We start from the raw sequence: 23,000 nt of genomic DNA, 5'->3' as shown, positions 1-23,000 counted from the left end.
CATTTCACGGGAGTGTGTATTTATTTCACTGAAGCAAACATGGTGGCATGAAGTACAATATTCGTAGGTATAAGAATGAAAGATTTGGAGTTAGGTCATTTTTTTAAGCACATTTTGGCAATTTTTATGTTTTTCAATACCGAATCATTTGCAGTGTCTAATTAAAAGTTCACTTATATGTTTATTGTTGTGGTGTGTAGTGGCATACTATTGACCTGCAGCACCATAATAAGGTTCCCCTCTCTTGTAGCTAAACAAGGAACCCAAAATATTAACACCTCTCCGTATGATACACTGCACGTGTACACCACAAACTGCACAATAACTAGATCATTCAGATGACTGACATACTGATACAACTCTTGTATGGGATTTTACATTGTGCTGTGCTGTATCTCATGTTATTAAGTGGAACGGGGATGGTGTCGTTTGAAGGCGAGCAGACTCAACTCAATGTGACAGCGAGGAATTTAATCAAGAGATAGAATGAGCATTCAGAGAGTAACATGAGAGCCACAAAGACGGTCACAACCCACCATGCGTGTTTTTAGGTCGGACGTTTTTTGCGGAAGTGTGGGGAGGGAGTGGCAAGAGCAGGGACGGAGCCCCTCACTCAAGTGTAATGGACGCCACACACGGGAGGCGACATCGCCGCTACTCCATTCATTTTCAATTGAACCTGCGCGATAGGGCAATTATCGTGTGTCACCGTCCGGCCAAGCGACACCCAAAATTAGTGTGTGTGAAAGTTTGTGTTCGTGCGTGCACACGCTGGCTTGCGACGCGATCCCAGGAAGTTGAAAAACTGTAAACTTTTCATCGCTGTTCCCCAGACGAGGCCCAATCAGCGGGAGTTTCATTGATCGACCAATGAGCGGACAGAATGCTAATCAGTACACTATACTTGCTGTGTCAGATTTTCTGGAGCTACAGTATTCTACATTTCTAAAAAAGAATATAGCGATATAAAGAAAAAAGCGGCATTGGAAATCGCTGCTGCCAGAGTAAACATAGCAGGTAAGTTTACATTCATTTACACAGACATTTATGTACGTTTATCTTCAATACAAGCAACATCCTGTACTAGCAAGAGTACTCTATCAACACTGGCCGCTTGCTTTTCCTCCTCTGAACTACTTTGACACCCTGAAATTCCCTCCACATCTGACAGCCAATCAAAACCGTGGGAGACTCATACAATTTGCGATGGATGTGAACACGTCGCTCACCGGTGTAGCTGGTCACAGCCGCTCGTCGCCTCCCGTGTGCATGGTCTGCTACACGTTGGCAATGAGTCTTAGCCAATCATAGTCGTTTGTCGCCTCCTGTTTGTGGCGCCCATAAATCCACAAAAAATGGTCAGAGCACTTGGTGTAAGGTGTAAATCACAATATGGAGGGAATTATGGCGCTTGGAGGAGGTCTGCGCTCTCCACGTGCTTTTAGTTTTGTGGGCGGTCAGTGCGTTGTGTGCTCATTGGCAGTAGAGGGCACACGTGTCACACGTATCTGTAGCCTCAACGCAGCCGGCATTCGGAGAAACTTCCTCCTACACTAAAAGTGCTACGTCGTGTCTGCCCACGTCTTTGCAAGTAGACAGCACGCACTTGCAAGTGCGGCGGGTTGCGGCGAGCAAAAATAGGTAACCTCCGAGATAGCATAAGGCATAAAAAGACATACCGCATAACAAGGCAGCAGCGGCTCACTGAAAAACAAGATAAACAGTTAGCCTACTACAAGTATAAAGATAAACGTCACCTTCATTGCATTCCTTCACGGCTCAAACGGGGCAGCAGAAGCAATCTGCGCATCTCAGGTACCGCGGTGACACGCCATACCATGCCAACAGAGTGAACTTCTTCTTCCTCTTCTTCAGTTTTATGGCGGTAGGCATCCATTACGTTGGTGCATTACTGCCCCCTTTCAGTTGTGTCTTAGCTGCAGTCACAACCTCACTAGTGCCACATGGAAACATATACTCCCTTCCCCAGAATAAATATAACACCTTGATTCTTCACCCTAAATACTCCTTCCCTCATATTCTATCAGACAACCAACTTCCTTTGGTGTGTCCTTCCACCCATATTCAGTAGTCCTTTTAGTGTTATTTCTTCAATTCCCCTTCTCATCACCTCCCTTTGTGCATTATACTTCCTGCACCTCAGTATCACATGTCAAGTGACTCATCTTCCTGACATTCTTCACACATTCCAGTGTCACACTTTCCCAGAATGTTCAATGTTTTGTTAACAGCACAGTGTCCTATCCTTAATCTTTCATCACCACTTCTTCTCTCCTGCTCTTACCGCAAATTCTTAAATACTTGACCTTTTGTTGGATTTGACAGAAGTGTCTTCCTCTGTTTTCTCTGTCCCACATGCTTTGCTCATTTTCCCATTTATTATGCTGTTCACCTCTGGCTTGCTTATGCTTAGTTGTATTTCAAGCATACTTACCCTCAGTGCCCTCTTTGCCAACTTTGCCAACAACATTTCTCTCTTGTTCATACACACTCAAAAAAGTTCAAACCTTTGTTTGAATTTTAATGATCAACCTACGGATCGGACACGAGAAATTATAGTCACTCATGCGTATTTCACTCATGTGGTCGTGCCTTTTCGTCCTGGAGCGTCCGTTTTTGTTTCCTTGTTAAAACATATTGCTTCAGCACTCCTCCTGTTGCAGTCCTCCTCACGAAGAAGGCCCGAAGGAGATTAACAATGGTCTACAGCCAATCAGGATGCATAAAACAATGGGCAGTGCAGACAGACGAGAGAGGGAAGCAAGGGCCGCTCAACTTCCCACAATGCAATTCTTCTTAAATGGCCAGGCTTGGCCTGTGACAGCGTTCATAGGCTGTAATAAAAAAAGAAGCACGAAAAAAATTCAGAGAAACTGCGAAAGTTGAACCGCGATACAGCGAGGGAACACTGTATCTATATTTATATATTTACTGTATCTTTGTCAAAACTCCCTCACAAAAGTAGACCAAAAATTGTTCATGTTTTCCTGAAGAATGAGCATTAGAAGCCATACATGCCTATGCCATAACAACACCTCCATGTGTGTGACACATAATGTGGTCCGCTTTGGATTATGTAATTTTAAATGTGATGTAGATTGACTGAATATTACTCATTTTTCCATAATATTACATCTATCCTTGCACCTTACTGTTGATCTAAAATATATATTGACTTTGGATGTGGGATAAAAAAGAGCTTTCATTCAGTAAAGCATGCTCTCAGATGAAATCATGAGTAAAAATAGAGCGTAGCCAATGCACATTAAACTACTTAAAGAGCAGAACCGTCTTGTGGGATCCAATGGCAGCACATGTCTGTACATGACAACTGAAGTCAATCACTGCAGCGGCAGTGCAGCAGATTATTGCCACCCAAAAGTGGTTTACAATAATCAACATTGTTGAAGGCTGAAGCTGTAGGTGTAATTTTGTAGTTTGACCACAAAATTAACCATATAAATACTACATGCAGTATATAAAATCCATCTGACATAATGCATCTGCATGTGCTTCAGACACAGAAGCGTCTGCTGTAAGTACAAAGTGCTGCAGGCAAATACGTGGAGGAGCTCAGTTGTGCAATGAGTTCTTGCACAACCAGTTCTTTGTTGACAAAAGGGTAAGCATACACAAGTGAGCAGTAGCAGCAGCGTGACAGCAATGCTGTTTAATTGCATTATTTGGTTGGACTGCTGGAAGTAACAGTGCACATGAGCGCGCACAGGATACAACAACTCAAGGGTCATATTTTGCCTGAAAATAAGGTAAGCACACAACTTAAAGCTTTAACACTTTAACAAACAGGCTGTGCATATACTGTAACTATCTATTTATAGACCACAGCAATGGCAGTTTCTTCAAGTCCTCTGACCACGCATGTGTTGAATACTGCCAAGGGTGTTCCAGGATCCAACATGGCCCTCAGCCTACATCGACTGGATCCCTCATCTGAGACCTGGATGATTATCACCACTGGGTAAAATCTATTGAAAGTCTCCAGTTGGATGCGTCTGTGTAGGCTCTCAGTTGTACAGGAGTTGTCCATTGAGGGAAAGGCTTCTTGAGACGTCATCTGTACTTCTGTGAAGAAAGTGTCAGTCTCACCCATAGTGGCGAATCTGTACATGGAGAAAAGATGGAGAAACAGGCTCTCACATCCTTCTCAGGGACAAAACCAAGGCACTGGTTTAGATACGTGGATGACACCTTTGTCATAATCAAAAAACAGGAAATTCAGTCTTTCACAGATCACATCAATGCGGTGGACACCAATATCAAATTTACTCGCGAGGACGTTAAAGAGAACCAACTAGCCTTCTTAGACTGCAAGGTAATTATAGGAGAAGACAGACAGCTACTTACAGAGGTCTTTGGAAAGGCCACACACACTGACCAATACCTGCGTTTTGAATCAAACCATCCACTACAACATAAACTAGGGGTTATTAGGACCCTCCAACATAAAGCGGAACAAATACCAACTAGTGCTGAGGGAAGGAAAAAGGAGACACAACATGTCCAGAGAGCGCTCTCAACCTGTGGGTACCCACGGTGGGCTTTTAACAAATGTCAAAAGAAGAGAGTAGGGAAAGAAACCCAAAAACCCACAGAAGCAAAAAGGAGAGGAGTGGTAGTCCCTTATGTAGCTGGGGTCTCCAAAAAACTCCAGAGGATCTTATGGCAACACAAAATTCCAACCTATTTTAAACCAGTAAATACCCTGAGACAAAAACTAGTGCATCTTAAAGACAAGGCTCCAAACCAAAAACAGAGCAATGTGGTCTATTCCATCCACTGTAAAGATGAGGAATGCAAAGAGCACTACATTGGGGAAACTAAGCAAATGCTCCAAAAAAGGCTTTATCAACATTGCAAGGACAATTCTAGAGGTCCTCAATCAGCAGTACATCTACACCTTAAAGCAACCAATCACTCTTTTGAGGACAGCAAGGTAAAGATTTTGGCCAAAGAAAACAGATGGTTTGAAAGAGGAGTAAAGGAAGCTATTTTTGTCAAACAACAGAACCCATCATTGAATCGGAATGGTGGTTTGAGGTTTAATTTGGACCCTGTGTTCAGCAGGTTACTGAGACCAAAACCCACAGCTCTTAGTCATGCAAATGAGGTAGAGCCAGGGCCGAGCCAGAACAATAGATGCTAACTAGCCAGTATCAGAGTTGTTCATACCCAACTACAGGGAGCTACTCTTCCCTTTGTTCGGAGGTGCTAATGGCAGGATTAGACCACAACTCCGCCCAGTCTTAGTGTAAGGAGCCAAAGGAGGAGGGTGTTGGCACACCAATTCCGCCCACTCTTACTGTATTTAAGGCCTAGGCTACCAGCACTTATTAGTTCGCTGACGAAGCTTTTTGGATGAGGAGCGAAACGTCCAACACTTTCTTCACAGAAGTACAGATGACGTCTCAATAAGCCTTTCCCTCGATCTCCAGTTGGATGTATGGGAAGAAGCCGTGTACCCCCTATTCCTGCACATTTGAAAACCAAAAACCTGTTTTAATCTTCATCAATTGAAATATTGAACATGATTACTTCACTAATTAATTTTATAGTAAGTCAGTAAATCTGGTTCAAAATTTTTTTATTTTTTTATGGTCAAATTTTGATGAAAGTTTCACATGAGCACTCATAAACAGATGCGTATTCGTCCTACATATCTTTAATTTCAGCCGGATGTTGGGTTCCTTCCATTTGAATGGGTTTAACTTCAGCTTCACTTTTGTCCACTTTGAATCGCTATGATTTAAGTCTGCATATAAATTTGATACCATATTTAAAGGGAAAGTTTAACAAAGATAAAGCAGTATCCAAAGTACAAAGATACACAAAACCAGCAATATGCCTCATTTACGTGGGAATCCCCACTCTCTCCCACATACTATGACAGATTTTCACAGTGCGGGGACTGGAACACCAATATAAATTAAATCTTCAAGATTAAACACTCTCAATGCACAGTATATCATCAAACTTACTTACTTATTCGTATAACTCACACAGAGCGATGAAGAACTTCATGCTCTTTCGCTTTCCTTCTTTCCGCTGTGACTGTGTGCTCTGCGCTGTGAGGCGTTCAGGCGCACTAGTAATTGTGACGTACGCACTAATTGTTTTTCATTTTTATTCACGTACCCCCATGACGTACCGCACTTTAAGTACCTAAGCCCTAATGTTATCAGACATGCTTATTTTTGAACGTGCTACTCAATATACAGTATTTATCCAGTTCCCAGTAGGAGAGATAAACCATAATTTAACAGAAAATGTATATTAAAAATGTATATTATTTTAAACTTCTGAGATACAGTAGCTAATCCACAACCTATGTCTTATGCAGAGGAATTGCAATATGATAATACAGTCAATATGAGGCAGGGGCGGATCTAGCTTTTTTTAAAAGGGGGTGTGTAGCCGAGGCCGTAGGCCGAGGAGCCGGAAATGGAGCGGGGTCTGGCGGCCCTCCCCCTGAAAAAATTTTCAAATTAGACCTCATTTCCTGCAATCTGGTGATATCTGAGGCCAATTTTATGTCCTTAATTTCAAGAGTTTGTTGTTATTTTCATCCTTGGAATATATCGTTTAAGCCAAAACATTGTATTTATAAAATTACCGGTACTAGGAGAAGCCCATTTTAGCGTTTTATTGTGGCAAAAAAAATCGTGGGTGCCTCAAAACGGGCCACACCCCCCTCTAAATCCACGCCTGTGAGGCAAATTTGCATTGTGTTTATGACTCCATTACCCCCCATACTAATGTATCTGACTAATGCAACCCCAATGGTTAAAATTCATGTTGATACTTTGCAAGGCTTAAAGAGTACATCCAATATTTTGTTGTTGAGAAACTCAGCAAACTCAGCTGACGTTTTGAATAATTATTGAATTTGTATTGTTTTTCATAGAGTTCGTTTACCAAGTAAAACAAGAGTTTGGGGCCATTTGTGTCTCAACAGGACCACAAATGCAGATGGCCGTTGTCCTGGACTCATCACACAGCAAATGTTTTTGTCTGGTGTGTACAAACTGCGTTTTGAAACTGCTCCATACTGGGAGAGTATGGGAGAGACCTCCTTTTACCCTTACGTTGAGGTGAGACAAGTTGAACAACTTATTTCTTTCTTTATGTTTTTTATGCTTTCATGTGTGATCGTTGTGACCAGCAAAGGCGCTGTTGATTCAGTCTCAACTTGTTTGATGTTACCAGCTATGTAAATAATCATTTAGAGAAATAATTTTCAACTGGTGGGTTGTGACCCAGAATTGGGCAGGCGGCCCATTCTGATGAGTCGCAGACAAATTTGTCAAAAATGGCTGTAAAATATTTCATATCTAGCGTCTTCTGGCTTTTTGTATTTTTAAATTAAAAAAAAAAGTTCAATCCATCCATTTTCTATGCCGCTTATCTTCACTGGGCGAGTATGCTGGAGCCTATCCCAGCTGACTTTTGGGCGAGAGGCGGGGTACACCCTGGACTGCTCGCCGGTCAATTGCATGGATAAAAAAATGTTGAAAACATTTTTGATCCGTGTCGCCTTCTTTAATATGTACAATATATAATATATACATTATACACAAATATTACTGCTAATTAATTAAACTAGTTTTCTCATTATTGTGCTTTGAAATGCATTTTGCATTAAAATTGTGTGTACCCTTTTGAATGTAATTGCTGAAGTGTGTGTTTGTGTTGTTACAGATTGTCTTCACTATAAACAACCCAGGCCAAAAGTACCATATACCTCTGCTCCTGAGTCGCTTCTCATACAGTACCTACAGAGGAAGCTAGTGTCTGCGTGTGCTTAGCTGACCAAGATGCTGACCTACGGCCTGGATTCGGTCCCAGGGCGCCACATGATTGCTGGCCACTGCTCCTCAAGAGGATACGTTAAATGCTGAGACAAATTTTGCTGCACATTGTACATATGACAGAAAAGGACATTAAAGTACATTAAACTGTACCACCTGACTGTTAGATGGCCAATTTTGAAACAAATTGAATTGGATTCCTAGGTACAGTCGGCCCTCGCAATATTGCGGTTTGATTAGCGCTCCCTCGCTATATCGCGGTTTTAAAGAAATTCATTAATTAATAAATGGCCGCTGTTTCATGGTCGGCTATGGTCTGTAATTAGTCAAAACATATTGGAATACAAGTGATATGTAGTATTCTGGTCACTAGATGGCAGTAATAAGACACTGACACCGGTGTAGTGTGGCGAGGTGTCACTACACAAGTAAGTAGTTCTTCGGCATAACAATGTTAATAATAATGACAATGTCGCTGTAACTTGGTTAATATGCAGGTCACATTATGTAAATGGGGCTTTGTTGGTGGTTTTTGGATTTTTTTTTCAGAAGGCTTTATAAGCGAAATAGTTGCATCCAGTTACATGCACTCTTAGCTGTCTCTTTTTAGCTCGTTTTGTATCTTTAGAACGCACAGAAAAGAGAAGGACCTGTGTTCAAGTCTCACTAAGGATTGTGGATTGTGGCAAAATTTCCAAAAAAGTACAGTTTTCCTTTAACATTGAATTCTATCTCACAGAAATTCATTTAACGCAGTCGGGTCTGGAACAAATTAACCATTGATGGAAGACTGTATTTACAACATGGAATCATACAATGTGCACAAAAAGGATTTTCTTTTCTTGGCAATGTAAAGTCAACACTTGAAAATTTCAGTATTTAATGTTTTCTACCAGATTACGGCATTTATCCATGTTTGACAAAGGGATAAGCAATACTTATAATGGGGGTGTAATGCAGTCTATTGGGGTGAATTAATGGCAAAATGTTGACATATGTTGTCTTGTTTTGACATTACAACTGAATTTACACTTCTTTACTTGACTTGAAATTAAGGACTTGAGACTTACATAACACTGACTTGATCCCCCTCTGCTTAATAATACATGAAAAAACACACCACTGAACATATCTTAAGGTTGTTTTCATTAAGAATGTATCGTGGGTATTTGAAGGGTTAAAAATACAAATGAATTGATGTTACACCTACTTATTAAAAGAAGTGATTTACTTGTTGTAGTTAAAAACTTTATGTAGTAAACGTTGCAAAAAATTGTTGGCCACGAACACACTGAATTGATAGTAAAATTGAAATGAACCAGATGGTTAAATTGGCAATGCTTTTTTCCCCCGCAATGATGCCCGATCCAGCCGTGTTCGATAGCGTTTGCCTGTTTGCGGTCGATCGGTAGTCCACTACTCTTCCTTGAGCTAGCGAGCTAGGCTAGGCACTTAGGGCCTTGCTTGTGTGATGCGAGTTTGGCTTTTGTTTTATTACGTCTCAAAACAATTGGAGTCCACTTATACCGACCATGGAGAGCGATGAATTAGAGGCAATCCGGCGGCAAAGAATGGCAGAACTCCAGGCGAAGCAGGGGGTAAGGAAGCTCGGTGTTTTGGAAGCGTGTTAGCCTAGCTTACACCTAATAAGGAGATGCTGACTATAAAAAGGTTGTTAGCTTTTATAACTAAGAACTGTCATCTGGACGGCACGTCGGCGATTTGATTACTAAATACATAAAATAATAGCTCAAATGTAGAAGTCACGCCCGTTGCCGTAAAGTTTCAATATGTGAATACCCAATGTTGTATCAGTTGCTAGCTAGCTTTGTGTCCGCATGACAGTGCACACCCCTCTCCGAGTGGGATAGTAACATCGGCGTAGTATACATCCGTGCAGTTATATATAAATATAATAGCATGGATGTTTATAACATCTTTAGTTGTAGTTCAGTCTGTTTAATTAATTCCCTTCAACACAACCTAGGAAGGGAAGAACAAACACTGTAAACATGCCTATAATCAGGCAGGAGAACAACAGCGCGGTGCTCAGTGTGTGCTGTATAAAGTCCAAGTTTACTCCCACTTAACATAAAAAAGGTTTTGTAATTAAATGAAGATCAACACATACATAGCCATGCATACACATTCAATAATGCATCATCAAATCATGTCATTTTTAATATGAAGCAGGTTTAGGACCACACTTTTTATACATTACATTTAAATGTGATACAATTTTGAAAGAGTAGGCAAACTCTTGAGGATAGATTGTTCACAGTTGACTGAATGTTATTTTTGTGTGATGTAATTGCAATGTATTGAGTGTTTCAGCGGTCAGGGGTTCTTAAATTAATTGGCTGGTGCTTCTTTTTTTTTAATCGTGTTGCTTTAGGATCCCTCAAAGAATCAGCAAGGAGATGAGGCCAAACAAAGGTCAGTCATAAGATTAGATTTCATTTTGGGGCATGTAATAGGAAGTACAAAGGAGTATTGAAGGCTACACTGAAAAGACAATGTGAGGAAAGTTATGACAAAAAGGTTTAATTTATCAATATTGCCATCATAAGAACAAAACTTCTTTTTTTTTTAGCTATGTTGTTCTTTTTTTTCCTTTATTTACTATGTTCTGTCTTTACAGTATATTCAGTTATTTTAACATGTTGCTTGCATGGTTGAACTTTGATGTTTTTTTCCTCCCCACAGAGAAGCTGAAATGAGGAACTCTATCTTGTCCCAAGTTCTAGACCAGTCTGCTCGTGCAAGATGTAAGTGTTTTCTATAATCAAATATCTTTTAAAAATAATAAATCATGCAGCAGTGTAGAATGGGACATCGCCTGATTAGAAGAAATGTCACTCAAGAAATATTTTTAAAAGTTGTTCACGTACTGCCTTAAGTCTGCATACAGTTGAAACCAGATATTTACACAGATGTACACTGTGTAAAAACACACAACCTGTTTTTCGTCACTATTTGAAACTAAATCAGACTCAACTTTTCCTGTTTTAGGTCAGTTAAGACTATCAAAAATCTTTTGATTTGCTAAATGCTGCAATTATGAGAGAGAGAATATTTTAGAGGTTTTTTTTTTATTACTTTCTTCAAAGTCAAACATTTACGTGCACAAAGATGACAATGTCCTTAAACACGGTGACATGGCTTTGGAACCAATGATGGATTTGCTGACAACATTTGAGTTATTTTGAGGCTTATCTGCGCATGTATTTTAAGGACACACCTCAAATCACTGCTTCCTTGTTGACATTATGGGAAAATCAAAAGAAATCAGCAAACATATCAGGAAAATAATCGTGGCAAGGTTCATTTTTGGGTTCAAAACAACATAGGAATGTCCAGCCATCATACCGCTCAGAAAGGGGACAGGTTCTGTGTCCTAGAGATGAGCATATTTGGGTCTGAAATCTGCGAATCAACCCCAGAACCAAAGGTAAAGATCTTGTGAAGATGATGGCTTAAGCTGGTAAGAGTCATTATCCACAGTCAAACGAGCCTTGTGCCGACCTGGGCTAAAAGGCCACTGTACCAAGAAGAACCCATTAATCCAAAAGCAACATAAAAAAGACAGATTAGTTTGCAAACATGGAACAAAGATGCTATTTTTTTTGGAGACATGTCCTATGTGATGAAACTAAAGTGGAAATGTTTGGCCATATTGATCATCGTTACACTTGGAAGAAAAAGGACGCTTGTGAACTTGAGAACACAATCCCATCTGTGGATGGAGGTGGCAACATCATGGTGTTTTTCTGCACGAGGAACTGGTGCACATCATAATATAGATGGCGTCATGAAAACGAACATTATGTGAAATTATTGAAGCAACACCTGAAAACATCAGCCAGGAAGTTGGCACCTGGTCGCGAATGGGTCTTCCAAGTGGACAGTGACCGTAACCATACTGGCAAAATAGATACAAAGTGGCTTAAGGCAACAAAGTCAATGTTTTGGACTGGCCATCACAAAGCCTATACAAAATGTGTGGGCAGATTTGAAAAGGTGTGTAAGAGCAAGGCGGGCTTCAAACCTGATTCAGCTACACCACTAAGCTTGTGGAAGTATACCCACAACACTTCACCCAAGTCATACAATTTAAAGGCAATGCTACCAAATACTTAGGAAAAGCATGTGGACTTTTGACTTAGATAAAAAAAAAAAAAAAAAATCATAAAAGAACTCCTGATCCTAACTGACCTAAAACAGGAAGGGTGTTGTATGATTTCATTTCAGATGGTGAGAAATGTTTGTGTCTTTTTACATAATGTATGTCAACTTCTGGTTTCAACTGTAGCTGTTTGGAATGATCAAACACAAATGGTTTCTGTCTGCAGTGAACAGGCTCGCTTTGGTGAAGCCGGAGAAGGCTGATGTTGTGGAGAAGTATCTCATTCAAATGGCTCGCTTTGGAACATTGACAGGAAAGGTACAAAAGTCATGTCTGATGCTCAAAATCGACTTGAATTTATTGTATTTCAATGTTGTAATTTATTTGTCCGACCATATATTGAAAGTCAGCCAGCTGCAAAATAACTGATTCTTTAGCCCTGAAATGAAACCCACATACTATTATTCAAAGATTCCTAGAATAGATCTAGTAAAAAAAGAAATATGGATTTCCTTACTGACACTGACATTGACTGCAAGATAGGCTAGAAAGACGAGTGGCAACAATCCCATGTTTTGCCAGCAAGTCTGTGCAAACACAGCTATGAACGCACACAAAGAAAGTGACATATTCACAACAATAACATTCACTGATATTGTGTTGTGAGGCGTATGATATGTTTTACCGACAGTGATAGCCACAACGGATACCACATTAGCCACCTGGCTACGTCAGTTAGAAATTAACATTGTATTGGCCACCATGAGCACTAAACTGGCCACTGTGGCGCATATTAGCAGGAGACGTGTGAATTGACTTACTGTCACCTTGGGACGCTTTTCCTTGGTCAAACGTCTTGTGGGTTTTTGACTTCATTTCCATCTATGAGGCAGTATTGAAACATTTGTCCCATGAAGTTTGCCGATCATCTGACGAGGTGAATGGTGTCTTTTAGAACAAGCTTACTCTGTCTCCTTGAGTGTTTCAGCAAAAGCCCTCAACACAATGAGCTGGCATAATATAAAAACAATATATAACAACAGAAATTCACAGAGAACAGGAGCATAATAAAGGGAATGCATTGTAGTGAATGGAAACTTCCAGGTGGGATGGTTCGGTGTAGACATCACTTGCTCCGCCTCCTCCAGACCCCAAAGAAGTGCAGAACATTTTTTGAAATGGTAAATATTGCAATATTTGAGCACACATCTAACACAGGAAATATGCCTTTCAATGTTATTGTCATGGACGAAATAACAAGATTAACATGTGTTATACCGTCCTGAGCACTTTAAAGCTGCATCTGATTTGTACATCCAGTTAGTATTTAGGTTAATTAAAAAATGACTCTATTAATGTTGATGTTTGTCTTTGGAATGTCAAATCAAACATGGTTGAGTATAACCACTGTACAGTATTGTTAAAGATGTTATTCCTCCTTTTTTGCCAGATTTCAGATTCCGGCTTGGTTGAGATCCTCGAAAAAGTCAGTCAGCAAACGGAGAAAAAAACAACGGTCAAAGTAAACACCACTAAAACGACACAGTTCTTTACTTATCATTATTTGGTTGTAATTTTCTCATTCAAACTTCTCAGTTTAATAGGCGGAGGGTGATGGACTCGGATGAAGACGACGATGATTAGCTGACAACTGGAATTTTGGATTGAATTTCTTTAAGGAATTAAGAAGACCTTTTTCACTGGGACCCAGTGTCTTCAACTACCAGTGTGTTCCTGAGATCCTGTGATGTGTCTCTGGAAAAGCACACATCAGGAGAGGGCAGCGACAAGATTAAATTGACAAAATGGTTAAAATGATGTTGGAATACATGAAGTGTGCTTGTGGTTTGATTTCACATTTGCACTACTTGTGTTGTACTGCAGGCAACACACGACACTCTGCTGTTCCTCTTTCAGTTGTCACTTTTTTCATATTCACTATGATTTACATTTTACATACACAGAGAAGTTAGGGAAAAAAAACATAACGATGATACATTTGCATTCGGAGGAATAATCCACTATGTAGCTCTGTCGGATGTTGCACTTGGGTCGCTTCTTTTTGCAGACATGTATGTTAAATGTTTACAAAAATAAATAAGTACATTTAAAAACGGCTGCATCCATCCATTCATTTACTATGTTGCTCTTCCTGTATATGGAACCTCAGTTGACTTGGGGAAAGAGGCACGTACAGTACACTGGACTTATTATATGTAAATGAAACACTTCACTCTCAATTACTGGTTATTGGAATGTTCGACATCTCAATATCTAAGACTAAAGGAGGTTTTAATATATCGGTTATGAATGTGGTTGCGCAAATAGAACCAACGTAATATGTAAATAACGCAGTGCACGAATTAAATATAATCTATTGTGTTTTTACTTTTAGTGAGCCAAATTCATAAAATTGTGTGGTGCCGTTCACGATCATTTGTATTTCTCAGTTGTAATAATTCACAAGATAAAATAACTACATGGCCTGATGCGCCTCTTCGCACCAGTGTGGTCAGATAATCTGCCATTGGCTAGTCAAACTACACAGGCTAAAGGCATTTTTTTTATTGGTTGCTGTTTTAGCCATGTGTTCAAAATCAACCAATCACAAAGACAGGGTTCAGTCGTGCTAGCTAACGTGGCTACTGAACTCCAGGAGCGCTTTTGCTATTTTATATAGTGTACTACAATAGCATAAATACAAATATGCCCGACGACAACATGGAGACGGCACACACAGTTACTTGCACCGCTCCTGTGAATATAGCTGTCGTTAAATACTGTGAGTATCACCTTGACTCATTTCTCTTTATGACTTCATCCAGCCTTCACAGTTGGACCAACTGGTGTATTACTTGTCGACATGACCTGTTTAACAGAAACATGTCACCTTTATCCTTGGCCAGGTTTTAATTTTGGTTCCATTTGTAAAAAATATTTTCAGGGGGGAAGAGAGATGAGGAGTTAATTCTACCCATTAACTCATCTTTGAGTGTCACACTTCATCAAGATCAGGTAATCAAATAAAACTGGTCGGTTAGTTATGATTGAATATTTCCTGAACTACGGGAACAAACTACTGTTTGAGTTTAAAATAATCTTTTTTGGTGTTAACTACTAGTTGTGTGTAGCATGCATAGCTGCAGTAGACAACATAGGTACACTTGTACACAATCAATGAGAGAAAATACAAGAGTTGTGTCAAACATTCTGCATTTACAAAGATATTGATGGTCAGATTTGACGTCAAACAGATATTCATTTACCAGTATATTTATTGTTGTAGATCACATTGCTGTAGAACTGTACTGCATTATTCTGAGATGATTATTTTATGTCCACAAAACGGGAAAACCCAAACATCTTGTAGAGGCAGTTGGTTAGTTAACTGTAGGTTTGGATTGCCACTGGTAAACTGTTCTTTGATTAGTGCTGTCTTATTCTATTAGTGTACATGCATTTTGTTGCAAACAAAAAACATCACTGTTTAATATATATTTGGATTTTAAAGCTTCAAAGAAAGCCAATAACTTGTGGATTTGTTGTTGTTTGATCCATCCAGCTGAAAACAACTACAACTGTAACAACCAGCAAGTCTTTTCGGGAAGATCGACTATGGCTCAACGGGAAGGAGGAGGATATCAGCCATCCGAGACTACAGTCCTGTCTGAGAGAAAGTAAATCTGGTCTTCACTGTCTATTTTAATAATAAAAGAGCTAAAGGTAATGGTGGCATTCTATGTACGTCTCCTGTGTCCAGTTCGACGCCTTGCAAGGAAAAGACGTAATGACGCTGACCCGGATTTGGATTCAACTTGTTTGTCTCATAAAGTTCACATCTGTTCCATCAACAATTTCCCCACTGCTGCTGGACTTGCTTCCTCTGCAGCTGGTTTTGCATGTTTAGGTGAGTTACTATGTTGCAAAAAAACTTAAATTAAATTTCATATAAAAGCACTTGCACTCTGTTTCCATCTCGGTCTTTACAGTGTACACGCTGGCCCAGGCGTTTGGTGTAGAAGGGGAATTGTCTGGGGTTGCTCGTCAAGGTTCAGGCAGTGCATGCAGGAGTATGTATGGGGGGTTTGTCCAGTGGATCATGGGGCATCAGAGGGATGGCAAGGACAGCCATGCCCAGCAGGTGGAGCCAGAGACTCATTGGCCTGAACTGAGAATACTTGTGCTTGTGGTACGTTGCTGCTTGAGGATGAGGAAGGGAGGGACTTTACGTGACAAGATGAAATATGAGGAATCAATACAAGTTAGGCAAGTTGGTTATAATTGGAACTCTGTGTTTGTGACAGGTTAGTGCTGAGCGCAAACCTGTGGGGAGCACCTCTGGCATGCAAACTAGCGTACAAACCAGCTGTCTCCTAAAGGTATTTTATATAACCGCAAGACTCACACAATTGTGTATATTTTAAGCTCTATTTTCACCAAGCAATCAAGTCAATCAATTGGTGATTTCATAAAGTTAGGAAGGGTATCAAAATAAACGATTCCTATCTACACCACTTTGTGCCCCTTCTGTAGGGTTACTCAGCAGTTCCGTACAGCATGTAACTTGCTTGTTATCCTTTATATACTGTGTCATCTGTCTTTTTTTTTTTTTTTTTAATTTATGGGCAAGTTACATTCTGTTGCATTGCTTCGATGTGTTTACATAGCTGTCATCCCACCTACACACACTGAAAAGGAAACAATCCAAACCAGGTTTACTGTCATTTTGCCATGAGCTAAACTGAGGTGCATTGCTTGGAAAATAGGCTTAAAGGAAATCGCACTTTTTTTTGGAATTTTGCCCATCATCCACAATCCTTATGTGAGACATGAACACATATGTCTTTCTTTTTTCTGTGCATTCTGAAGATATAAAAAGACAGCTCATTACTGCACGTAGTGGGAAACACCTATAAAGCCTTCTGAAAAAAAAACTCCAAAAAGCAACGGTCAGTTTACATGTAATGTGACGTGCATATTAACCAAGCCACAGCAACATTATTATTATTATTAACATTGTTATGCTGATCGAACTACATTACTCATGTACTGATACCTTGCCACACCACGCCGGCTAGCGACTAGCTTCACCACAGACACGCCCGCAGCGCGTCAGCACGTAGTGGGAAACACCTATAAAGCCTTCTGAAAAAAACTCCAAAAAGCAACGGTCAATTTACATGTAATGTGACATGCATATTAACCAAGCCACAGCAACATTATTATTATTATTATCTCAATGCCTCAGACTACTACCATAAAGGTAAGGGTACATGCAGTATCTGAGTTGCTGCCACTGCTGCTATGTTTTTATTTTTGAGTTAAGAAAAGTTAACGCAAGGTATAGGTATAGGTATGGGCATTTTTCTGTGTTGCTATGTGAAATCAGTGCGCCCAGGAAGGAAGTTCCTGACCAAAATACACCAAAATACTGTACTGTACGTGTTACATGTTATCAAGAATGAACCTGTTACTACATTGTCACAGCATGTATATAAAACCACAAAACCTTTTTGGGGCTGTTTTAATAGCGGTCTCTGTAGGCGGTATAGGTGTCTCCCATTACGTGCAGTAATGAGCTGTCTCTTTTTATCTGTTTTTATGTCTTTTGGAACACACAGAAAAGAGAAAGACTTGTGTTCATGTCTTACATAAGGATTGTGGATGATGGGCAAAATTCCAAAAAAGTGCAGTTTTCCTTTTCAGTAGAGACCCAGAGTTTCTCACCAAAGATTTACACACCTGAAAATGTATTTTTCTGTGTTTTGTAGCACCGGGCCGAGTCAGTTGTTCCTGGTCGCATGGTAGAGATGATTGAAGCAGTGCGCAGGAAAGACTTTACTGCTTTTGCTGAACTAACCATGAAGGACAGTAACCAGTTTCATGCCACCTGCCTGGACACATACCCTCCTATATTCTACCTCAATAGCGTGTCTCATCGAGTCATCAACATGGTGCATCGCTATAATCAACACTACGGTGAGACTAGGGTGAGCAACATCCCTGTTTCCAAAGAAAGGCATTGGAAATATTTTTAAAAGTAAAGTATTTGATCACTGCTTTTAGTCAGGGGCCAACCACTTGTGGTGACATAGCTAAACTAGCACAAAGAAAATACTGGATAAAAATAGCTTCCTTTTTAAAGAGTTGACAGGCAGGTTAAGTACCTGTCCTAACTTCCTTGTAGCATGGGCTTCAGATTCTCATAACATGAAAACAATTGCTGTGTCCGTGACAGATACTGTTTGTATCCGTCCAGGTGGCGTACACCTTTGATGCAGGACCCAATGCTGTGATATTCACTTTACAGCAGCACGTTCCTGACTTTACTCAAGCTGTCCGACATTTCTTCCCTCCAGAAACCAATGGAGGAGAGTGAGTTGACAATTATCTGCTCTTCGCCATCTATCCATTTTTCATCCCACTCGCCCTGATTAGGGTTACTGGAGCCTATCCCAGCTGACTTTGGGCGAGAGGCACCCTGAACTGGTCACCAGTGAATCACAGGACACATGTAGACAACAACCATTCATGCTCAGAGATAATTTAGAGTTTCCAATTAATCTAACATGCATTTTTTTGACTGTGGGAGGAAGCGGAGAAAACCCACTCATGGTGAGAACATGCAAACTCCAGACAGAGATTTTCTAGCAGTGATTCGGATTGCCAGACTGTGAGGCCTAAGTGCCAGGCCCTAGGCCAACGTGCAACCCTTATCTACAAAATATGTTTTTCTTAATGTGTATTCTCCATTGCTTTTTGCCCACTTGAAGTGTGTCATCAATTGTTCTTTCCTTTTTTGTAGGTTTATTAAAGGTCTTTCTGTTCCTCAAACTGACATTTCTGCAGAGTTGAAACAAGCTATTGGTTTGGAGCCCATGCCAACAGGAATTAGCTACATTATCAGCACTAAGGTATGTGCAAACACACCTATTCCTTCTAGAGTCCCACAGTTCTTAAAGAAGCGTCAGCTCCTTCAGACAAAAATACGAAACACACTACAAGTATGTGTGCTTTTTTTTTTTTTATACTCACTTTGTTTTTATGGTTTCAAAGGCTGGTCCAGGTCCGTGCATTGTGAAGGATCCCACACAGCATCTGCTTGGACCTGATGGGTTACCAAAGCACACTGTGAGGCATCATGCACAAGAAGGAGACAACGGAGTAAATCACAAAAATAGTTGCTAATGGGTAACTGCATTTTTTATGGGACTCAATTTAGGCATTGACAAATTATTTTTTTTAGGATGGCTCTCTTTAGTAATTACATTTTTACAAAAAAAACAACAACTGAGAATTATGGATTTTGTCCTAGAGGTTGTGAATGTGTCATGGTTTCACCAAGACACTAAACTATGAACTGTGCTCATGGCGCTGTGTTATTGTGTAACATGAAATCATGTAATATAATACTGCTTATATCAGATTATGTATTTCCCAGCAGTCACTGAAAAATAAAATGTTTCCTTTCACTGTGTATTTCTGTTTGGTGAATTTGTTTGACTGTTGAGTGTAAAAGGTGAGGAAAAAGGAAAAGGTCTAAGCCATAGCAAGTCTAGATACTTGTATAGGTGTGGAAATAACTGTTAAACATTTTAACAGTTGGAAGTTGAAAATGAATAATAAATGTTACTTATGGGTGGCTGACAACAATAGTTCAGCAAAGCTAAAAGTGGTTCCTCCCACAGAAAGTGACGCGAGAGTGGGCGTGTCACAGGTAGGTACCGTCCTTTTTTCCGCATGCGGCAACACACGTTTCTCATTAGAGAAAACGTTTCCTTGTTGAAAGTACAGAAGAAAACATGGGGAAGATCGAGTGGGCTATGTGGGCCAATGAGCAGGCTCTGGCTGCTGGACTCAGTAAGTTTATATACTTTTACATTCAGTTCATTTTATATTCTGTTTATCTGATGTTTACTCCTAAAGATATTTGTTGTGCGATTACTTTGTTTTTTGTTTTTTTTTTACTTTCCCATTGTTTTTTAAAAATAAATATTACTTAATCATTTTAAAATGGATTAAATCTCATTTTTTTAAAAGATTAAGTGTCAAGTATTTATGTGTCTTATTTGAAGATTAAAGAGTTTCTTTGAGACATCTTTGACATGCTTCCTTATTTCAGTTCTCCTCACTGGAGGCATTGTGGGGGTGGCAGGACTGTTCAGGGGGTGGCAGTTTGCAGCTTATGCTGTGTATCCTTTATATTTCCATAAAACACACTGTAAATGCTTTATATAGGTTGTTGCCTGTAAAATGCATGTATTTTTACAACTCAACCCATAAACCTGTTGCAATGTTTAATATCACAAACCGATATCTGATACATGATCAGTTTAAAAGGTTTTAACTACTTTCTCAGCACGTTATAGACATTCCATGCAGTCAGCAGGTTCAGAGCCACTGCTGTGGTATTTAAATATGCTTCATTCCTATTTAATTATACCCGTCTGCAAAACCTGTCCGATAAGAAAGCCTTGACAGAGTTGTGCAGTGCTGCTGGTGTGTTTGTGTGTCTGCTTGAGTACCCAAGAAGCAGGAGGGCCAAAGGCACTGGTGTGGAACGAAAGTAAGTGATGCCATTTAATGGTGCCCAACATGTGTTGCATTCATGCACTTCCAATTTTTTCATCGACAGGGGCCAGTACTGTTTCACTGTGTGTGTGAAAGCATTTGGGCCTCTGACAAGGAACTACTACGTCAGAGCCTTTCTACATGCTGCGTGAGTTCAAGATCAGCCACTTCCCTTTGCAAGACAGCATTCCATCCAACCAAAGACTTGTTTCGTTGCCTTGCTCCAATAAAGCCTCTCTTCTGTTTCTCAGGCTGTGTGTTCCGGCTGGGTTTATGCTCGCTACCGTCCTAGGATGTGTCTGCCTCGGTATCGCCAGCCTCATCTACCTTTCAGTGAGTTAAACTGTTAACTGTTGTGCAGCCGACGCAGGAAGTTGGTGGTAACGAGGAAATGGCTTCAAGGTTACAAGGAAGAGATTGTTCATTACTGGTACAGCTGTTGAGACATACCTCCATAATGAAATGAATGAAATCTGAGCAGAAAGAGGTGTGGAGAGTCATTCTGCACTTGTTGATGTGCCGACTCATTTCTAAATCTTTCTTGATGGCACATTTTTTAAGCCATGTATGCAAGTGTCACGTTCGACGAATAAAAATAGAATTCATAAAATAGCTTGAGGAGACGGCATATTTGCATAACTATATCATTACCGACTTGTTTCTTCCCTCTTTAAGGCGGCCATCCACGGTGAGCACTGGGAGCCCATTCTCCCAAGGAAAGAAGTCAGGAGGCCAGCTCCAAGCATTAAGAATCCCCCTCAGAATCCTCCACCAAGACCTCCACCAGAGATGCGCAGGAAGAATTTTGATGACCTGGACGACGCCTCTTATGACAACCCCATGTCTGTCATTGATGAGAAGTAACATGACCTGTTTGGCTAGTCTCCATTCTGTGGTTTTGCTCAATTGCAGAGGTTTAATGAACTTTGTGCCTTTAACACCTTAGTGTTGCTGTGTAGAGCAACATTTGTATTACTTGAATGCATTGTTTTATTTGTAGGGGGAAATATGTCACAATACATACTGTACATTGCAGCTGCTTAGTGGCAATCACATACAATGAATATAAATTTTTATGTGTATTTACGCCTGTGATCAAAGTCTCATGCTGCATCTGCCGTATCCGTTCGCTGTAATGCATCTGCACACGCCATTACACACAGTCTTAGCTTTGTTAATTGACCTTTGGTTTCATTTGCCTGTTACTTTATAGGTCATTTTATAAAAAATTATGTTTATATTTTTTTCTCCTTAATGTAAATAAATTATCTTTGTCCGGTCTGCATTTTAATGGCATACTTCCCCTTTTACATGTGACGATACTTGCTGTTTCCTATTGTGAAAACACCCTTTATTTCACTATATTAGAATTTCCCCTCTTTTGTATTTCCTGTAATTATTTCCTCCTCACACACTGTCTCACTGCAATACGTTCTTGACAGACAAATTAATACTTTGTTCCACCAGGGTAGGTTGAACAACTTCAGTGCACTGACATTGCACATTCAAATTAGGATGTTTTTTTGGTCGCAACTGGTGTCTTGTGTGGAAACACGAGGAAGACTCCTTCCTCATTTTTTAAATTTTAAATGATATATATATATGTATAAATAGTCATTTAAAAACAGATGTTCAAACTTCATCGCCATTTACAATGTATTTTATTTGATATTATATATAAAATATCATTTTGAAGCACTTTTTTCCATTTTTTAAATCTGCATGATTCAGTGTGATTTCTTTCCTAAATATTTACTGTTCCTGAGCCTATATTTGCTGTTATTTATATTATTTTATTTCTTTTTACAAAGCAACTTTATTGTGCCTGCGGTAAAACTACAGTGAAACAAGAGTTAAAAGAAAAAAGGCATAATGTAAAGACAAAAACTTTAAATGTTAATGCAGTAGCCTACTAATAACACTAATAATAATACACGTTTTGTCACCTGTAACACAAAGACTGTTTTGTTCTTCAAATATACTGTATGTTAACATCTGAGTATATCTACATGGGTTGATTTTCGCTTCGCCTGTTTTTTTTTTTTTAAAGATGAGAGTTTTTAGTTTGCGGACTTTGGTGAAACAAAGTTTAGAACCCTGATCTGTGGGTTGTTTTGATTTAAACTCTACTTCCACCTCCTGCTGAAAAAGAGAACTACACCAGCTACACTTGAGCATTAATAGTGCATTATTTACCTTTTTTTCAAGCTGGCAGTTTGAAATGTCATATTTACTGTTTATTTTTTGCTCTTAATTGCTGTTATTTTTATTGTTTTATTTGATTTTACAAGGTATCCTTATTGTTACTTTGCCATATGTAAAAATCCCTTCTTATTCCGGCATTAAAGATCAGCTTTATATCCACACTCATCGTCGGTGTTCTATAGGTTGTTTTGATTTGACCTGCTGAAAAAGAACCATACTTCAGCATTATTGACAGTGTTTTTCCCTCTTTG

General features: G+C 39.7%; 4 protein-coding genes across 4 annotated transcripts; all 4 read left to right on the top strand.

Moving 5' to 3' along the window:
- The first annotated feature begins 3,642 nt into the window (after nucleotides 1-3,642).
- LOC129179011 (5-hydroxyisourate hydrolase-like) lies at nucleotides 3,643-9,070 on the top strand. The gene is made up of 4 exons (XM_054771783.1): nucleotides 3,643-3,788; nucleotides 3,861-4,000; nucleotides 6,995-7,130; nucleotides 7,738-9,070. The coding sequence occupies exons 1-4, from the start codon at nucleotides 3,735-3,737 to the stop codon at nucleotides 7,825-7,827; spliced, it is 420 nt and encodes a 139-aa protein (XP_054627758.1). The 5' UTR covers nucleotides 3,643-3,734; the 3' UTR covers nucleotides 7,828-9,070.
- A 153-nt stretch (nucleotides 9,071-9,223) lies between these two features.
- pdcd5 (programmed cell death 5) lies at nucleotides 9,224-14,069 on the top strand. Its single transcript, XM_054771784.1, has 6 exons — nucleotides 9,224-9,445; nucleotides 10,243-10,283; nucleotides 10,554-10,615; nucleotides 12,200-12,291; nucleotides 13,424-13,495; nucleotides 13,570-14,069. Exons 1-6 carry the CDS (start codon nucleotides 9,380-9,382, stop codon nucleotides 13,615-13,617), a joined length of 381 nt encoding a protein of 126 aa, XP_054627759.1. The 5' UTR covers nucleotides 9,224-9,379; the 3' UTR covers nucleotides 13,618-14,069.
- Nucleotides 14,070-14,597: 528 nt separating this feature from the next.
- Nucleotides 14,598-19,588, top strand: mvda (mevalonate (diphospho) decarboxylase a). Its single transcript, XM_054770619.1, has 10 exons — nucleotides 14,598-14,755; nucleotides 14,918-14,988; nucleotides 15,536-15,650; nucleotides 15,734-15,880; nucleotides 15,963-16,162; nucleotides 16,278-16,352; nucleotides 17,745-17,963; nucleotides 18,233-18,348; nucleotides 18,779-18,887; nucleotides 19,030-19,588. The coding sequence occupies exons 1-10, from the start codon at nucleotides 14,680-14,682 to the stop codon at nucleotides 19,159-19,161; spliced, it is 1,260 nt and encodes a 419-aa protein (XP_054626594.1). The 5' UTR covers nucleotides 14,598-14,679; the 3' UTR covers nucleotides 19,162-19,588.
- A 96-nt stretch (nucleotides 19,589-19,684) lies between these two features.
- LOC129178406 (cytochrome b-245 light chain) lies at nucleotides 19,685-21,829 on the top strand. Its single transcript, XM_054770620.1, has 6 exons — nucleotides 19,685-19,833; nucleotides 20,096-20,165; nucleotides 20,465-20,539; nucleotides 20,609-20,692; nucleotides 20,796-20,877; nucleotides 21,220-21,829. The coding sequence occupies exons 1-6, from the start codon at nucleotides 19,776-19,778 to the stop codon at nucleotides 21,406-21,408; spliced, it is 558 nt and encodes a 185-aa protein (XP_054626595.1). The 5' UTR covers nucleotides 19,685-19,775; the 3' UTR covers nucleotides 21,409-21,829.
- Nucleotides 21,830-23,000: the final 1,171 nt, after the last annotated feature.

Source organism: Dunckerocampus dactyliophorus, chromosome 3, assembly GCF_027744805.1.
Source record: "Dunckerocampus dactyliophorus isolate RoL2022-P2 chromosome 3, RoL_Ddac_1.1, whole genome shotgun sequence".
In the NCBI taxonomy this organism is placed as follows: domain Eukaryota; kingdom Metazoa; phylum Chordata; class Actinopteri; order Syngnathiformes; family Syngnathidae; genus Dunckerocampus; species Dunckerocampus dactyliophorus.
The sequence above is the reverse complement of the archived record's forward strand: the minus strand, read 5'-3'. Positions and strand labels throughout refer to the sequence as shown.

Bases quoted from the DNA above. Each gene is read 5' to 3' on its own strand.
- LOC129179011 (XM_054771783.1), top strand. From the start codon at position 3,735: ATGAGCGCGCACAGGATACAACAACTCAAGGGTCATATTTTGCCTGAA. The intron at 3,789-3,860 runs GTAAGCACACAA...ATCTATTTATAG, and splicing joins ATATTTTGCCTGAAAATAAG to ACCACAGCAATGGCAGTTTC. The intron at 4,001-6,994 runs GTAAAATCTATT...GTGTCTCAACAG, and splicing joins TGGATGATTATCACCACTGG to GACCACAAATGCAGATGGCC.
- pdcd5 (XM_054771784.1), top strand. From the start codon at position 9,380: ATGGAGAGCGATGAATTAGAGGCAATCCGGCGGCAAAGAATGGCAGAA. The intron at 9,446-10,242 runs GTAAGGAAGCTC...GTGTTGCTTTAG, and splicing joins AACTCCAGGCGAAGCAGGGG to GATCCCTCAAAGAATCAGCA. The intron at 10,616-12,199 runs GTAAGTGTTTTC...TTCTGTCTGCAG, and splicing joins CCAGTCTGCTCGTGCAAGAT to TGAACAGGCTCGCTTTGGTG.
- mvda (XM_054770619.1), top strand. From the start codon at position 14,680: ATGCCCGACGACAACATGGAGACGGCACACACAGTTACTTGCACCGCT. The intron at 15,881-15,962 runs GTGAGTTACTAT...CGGTCTTTACAG, and splicing joins AGCTGGTTTTGCATGTTTAG to TGTACACGCTGGCCCAGGCG. The intron at 16,163-16,277 runs GTACGTTGCTGC...TGTTTGTGACAG, and splicing joins TGAGAATACTTGTGCTTGTG to GTTAGTGCTGAGCGCAAACC.
- LOC129178406 (XM_054770620.1), top strand. From the start codon at position 19,776: ATGGGGAAGATCGAGTGGGCTATGTGGGCCAATGAGCAGGCTCTGGCT. The intron at 20,540-20,608 runs GTAAGTGATGCC...TTTCATCGACAG, and splicing joins GGCACTGGTGTGGAACGAAA to GGGCCAGTACTGTTTCACTG. The intron at 20,693-20,795 runs GTGAGTTCAAGA...TCTGTTTCTCAG, and splicing joins AGAGCCTTTCTACATGCTGC to GCTGTGTGTTCCGGCTGGGT.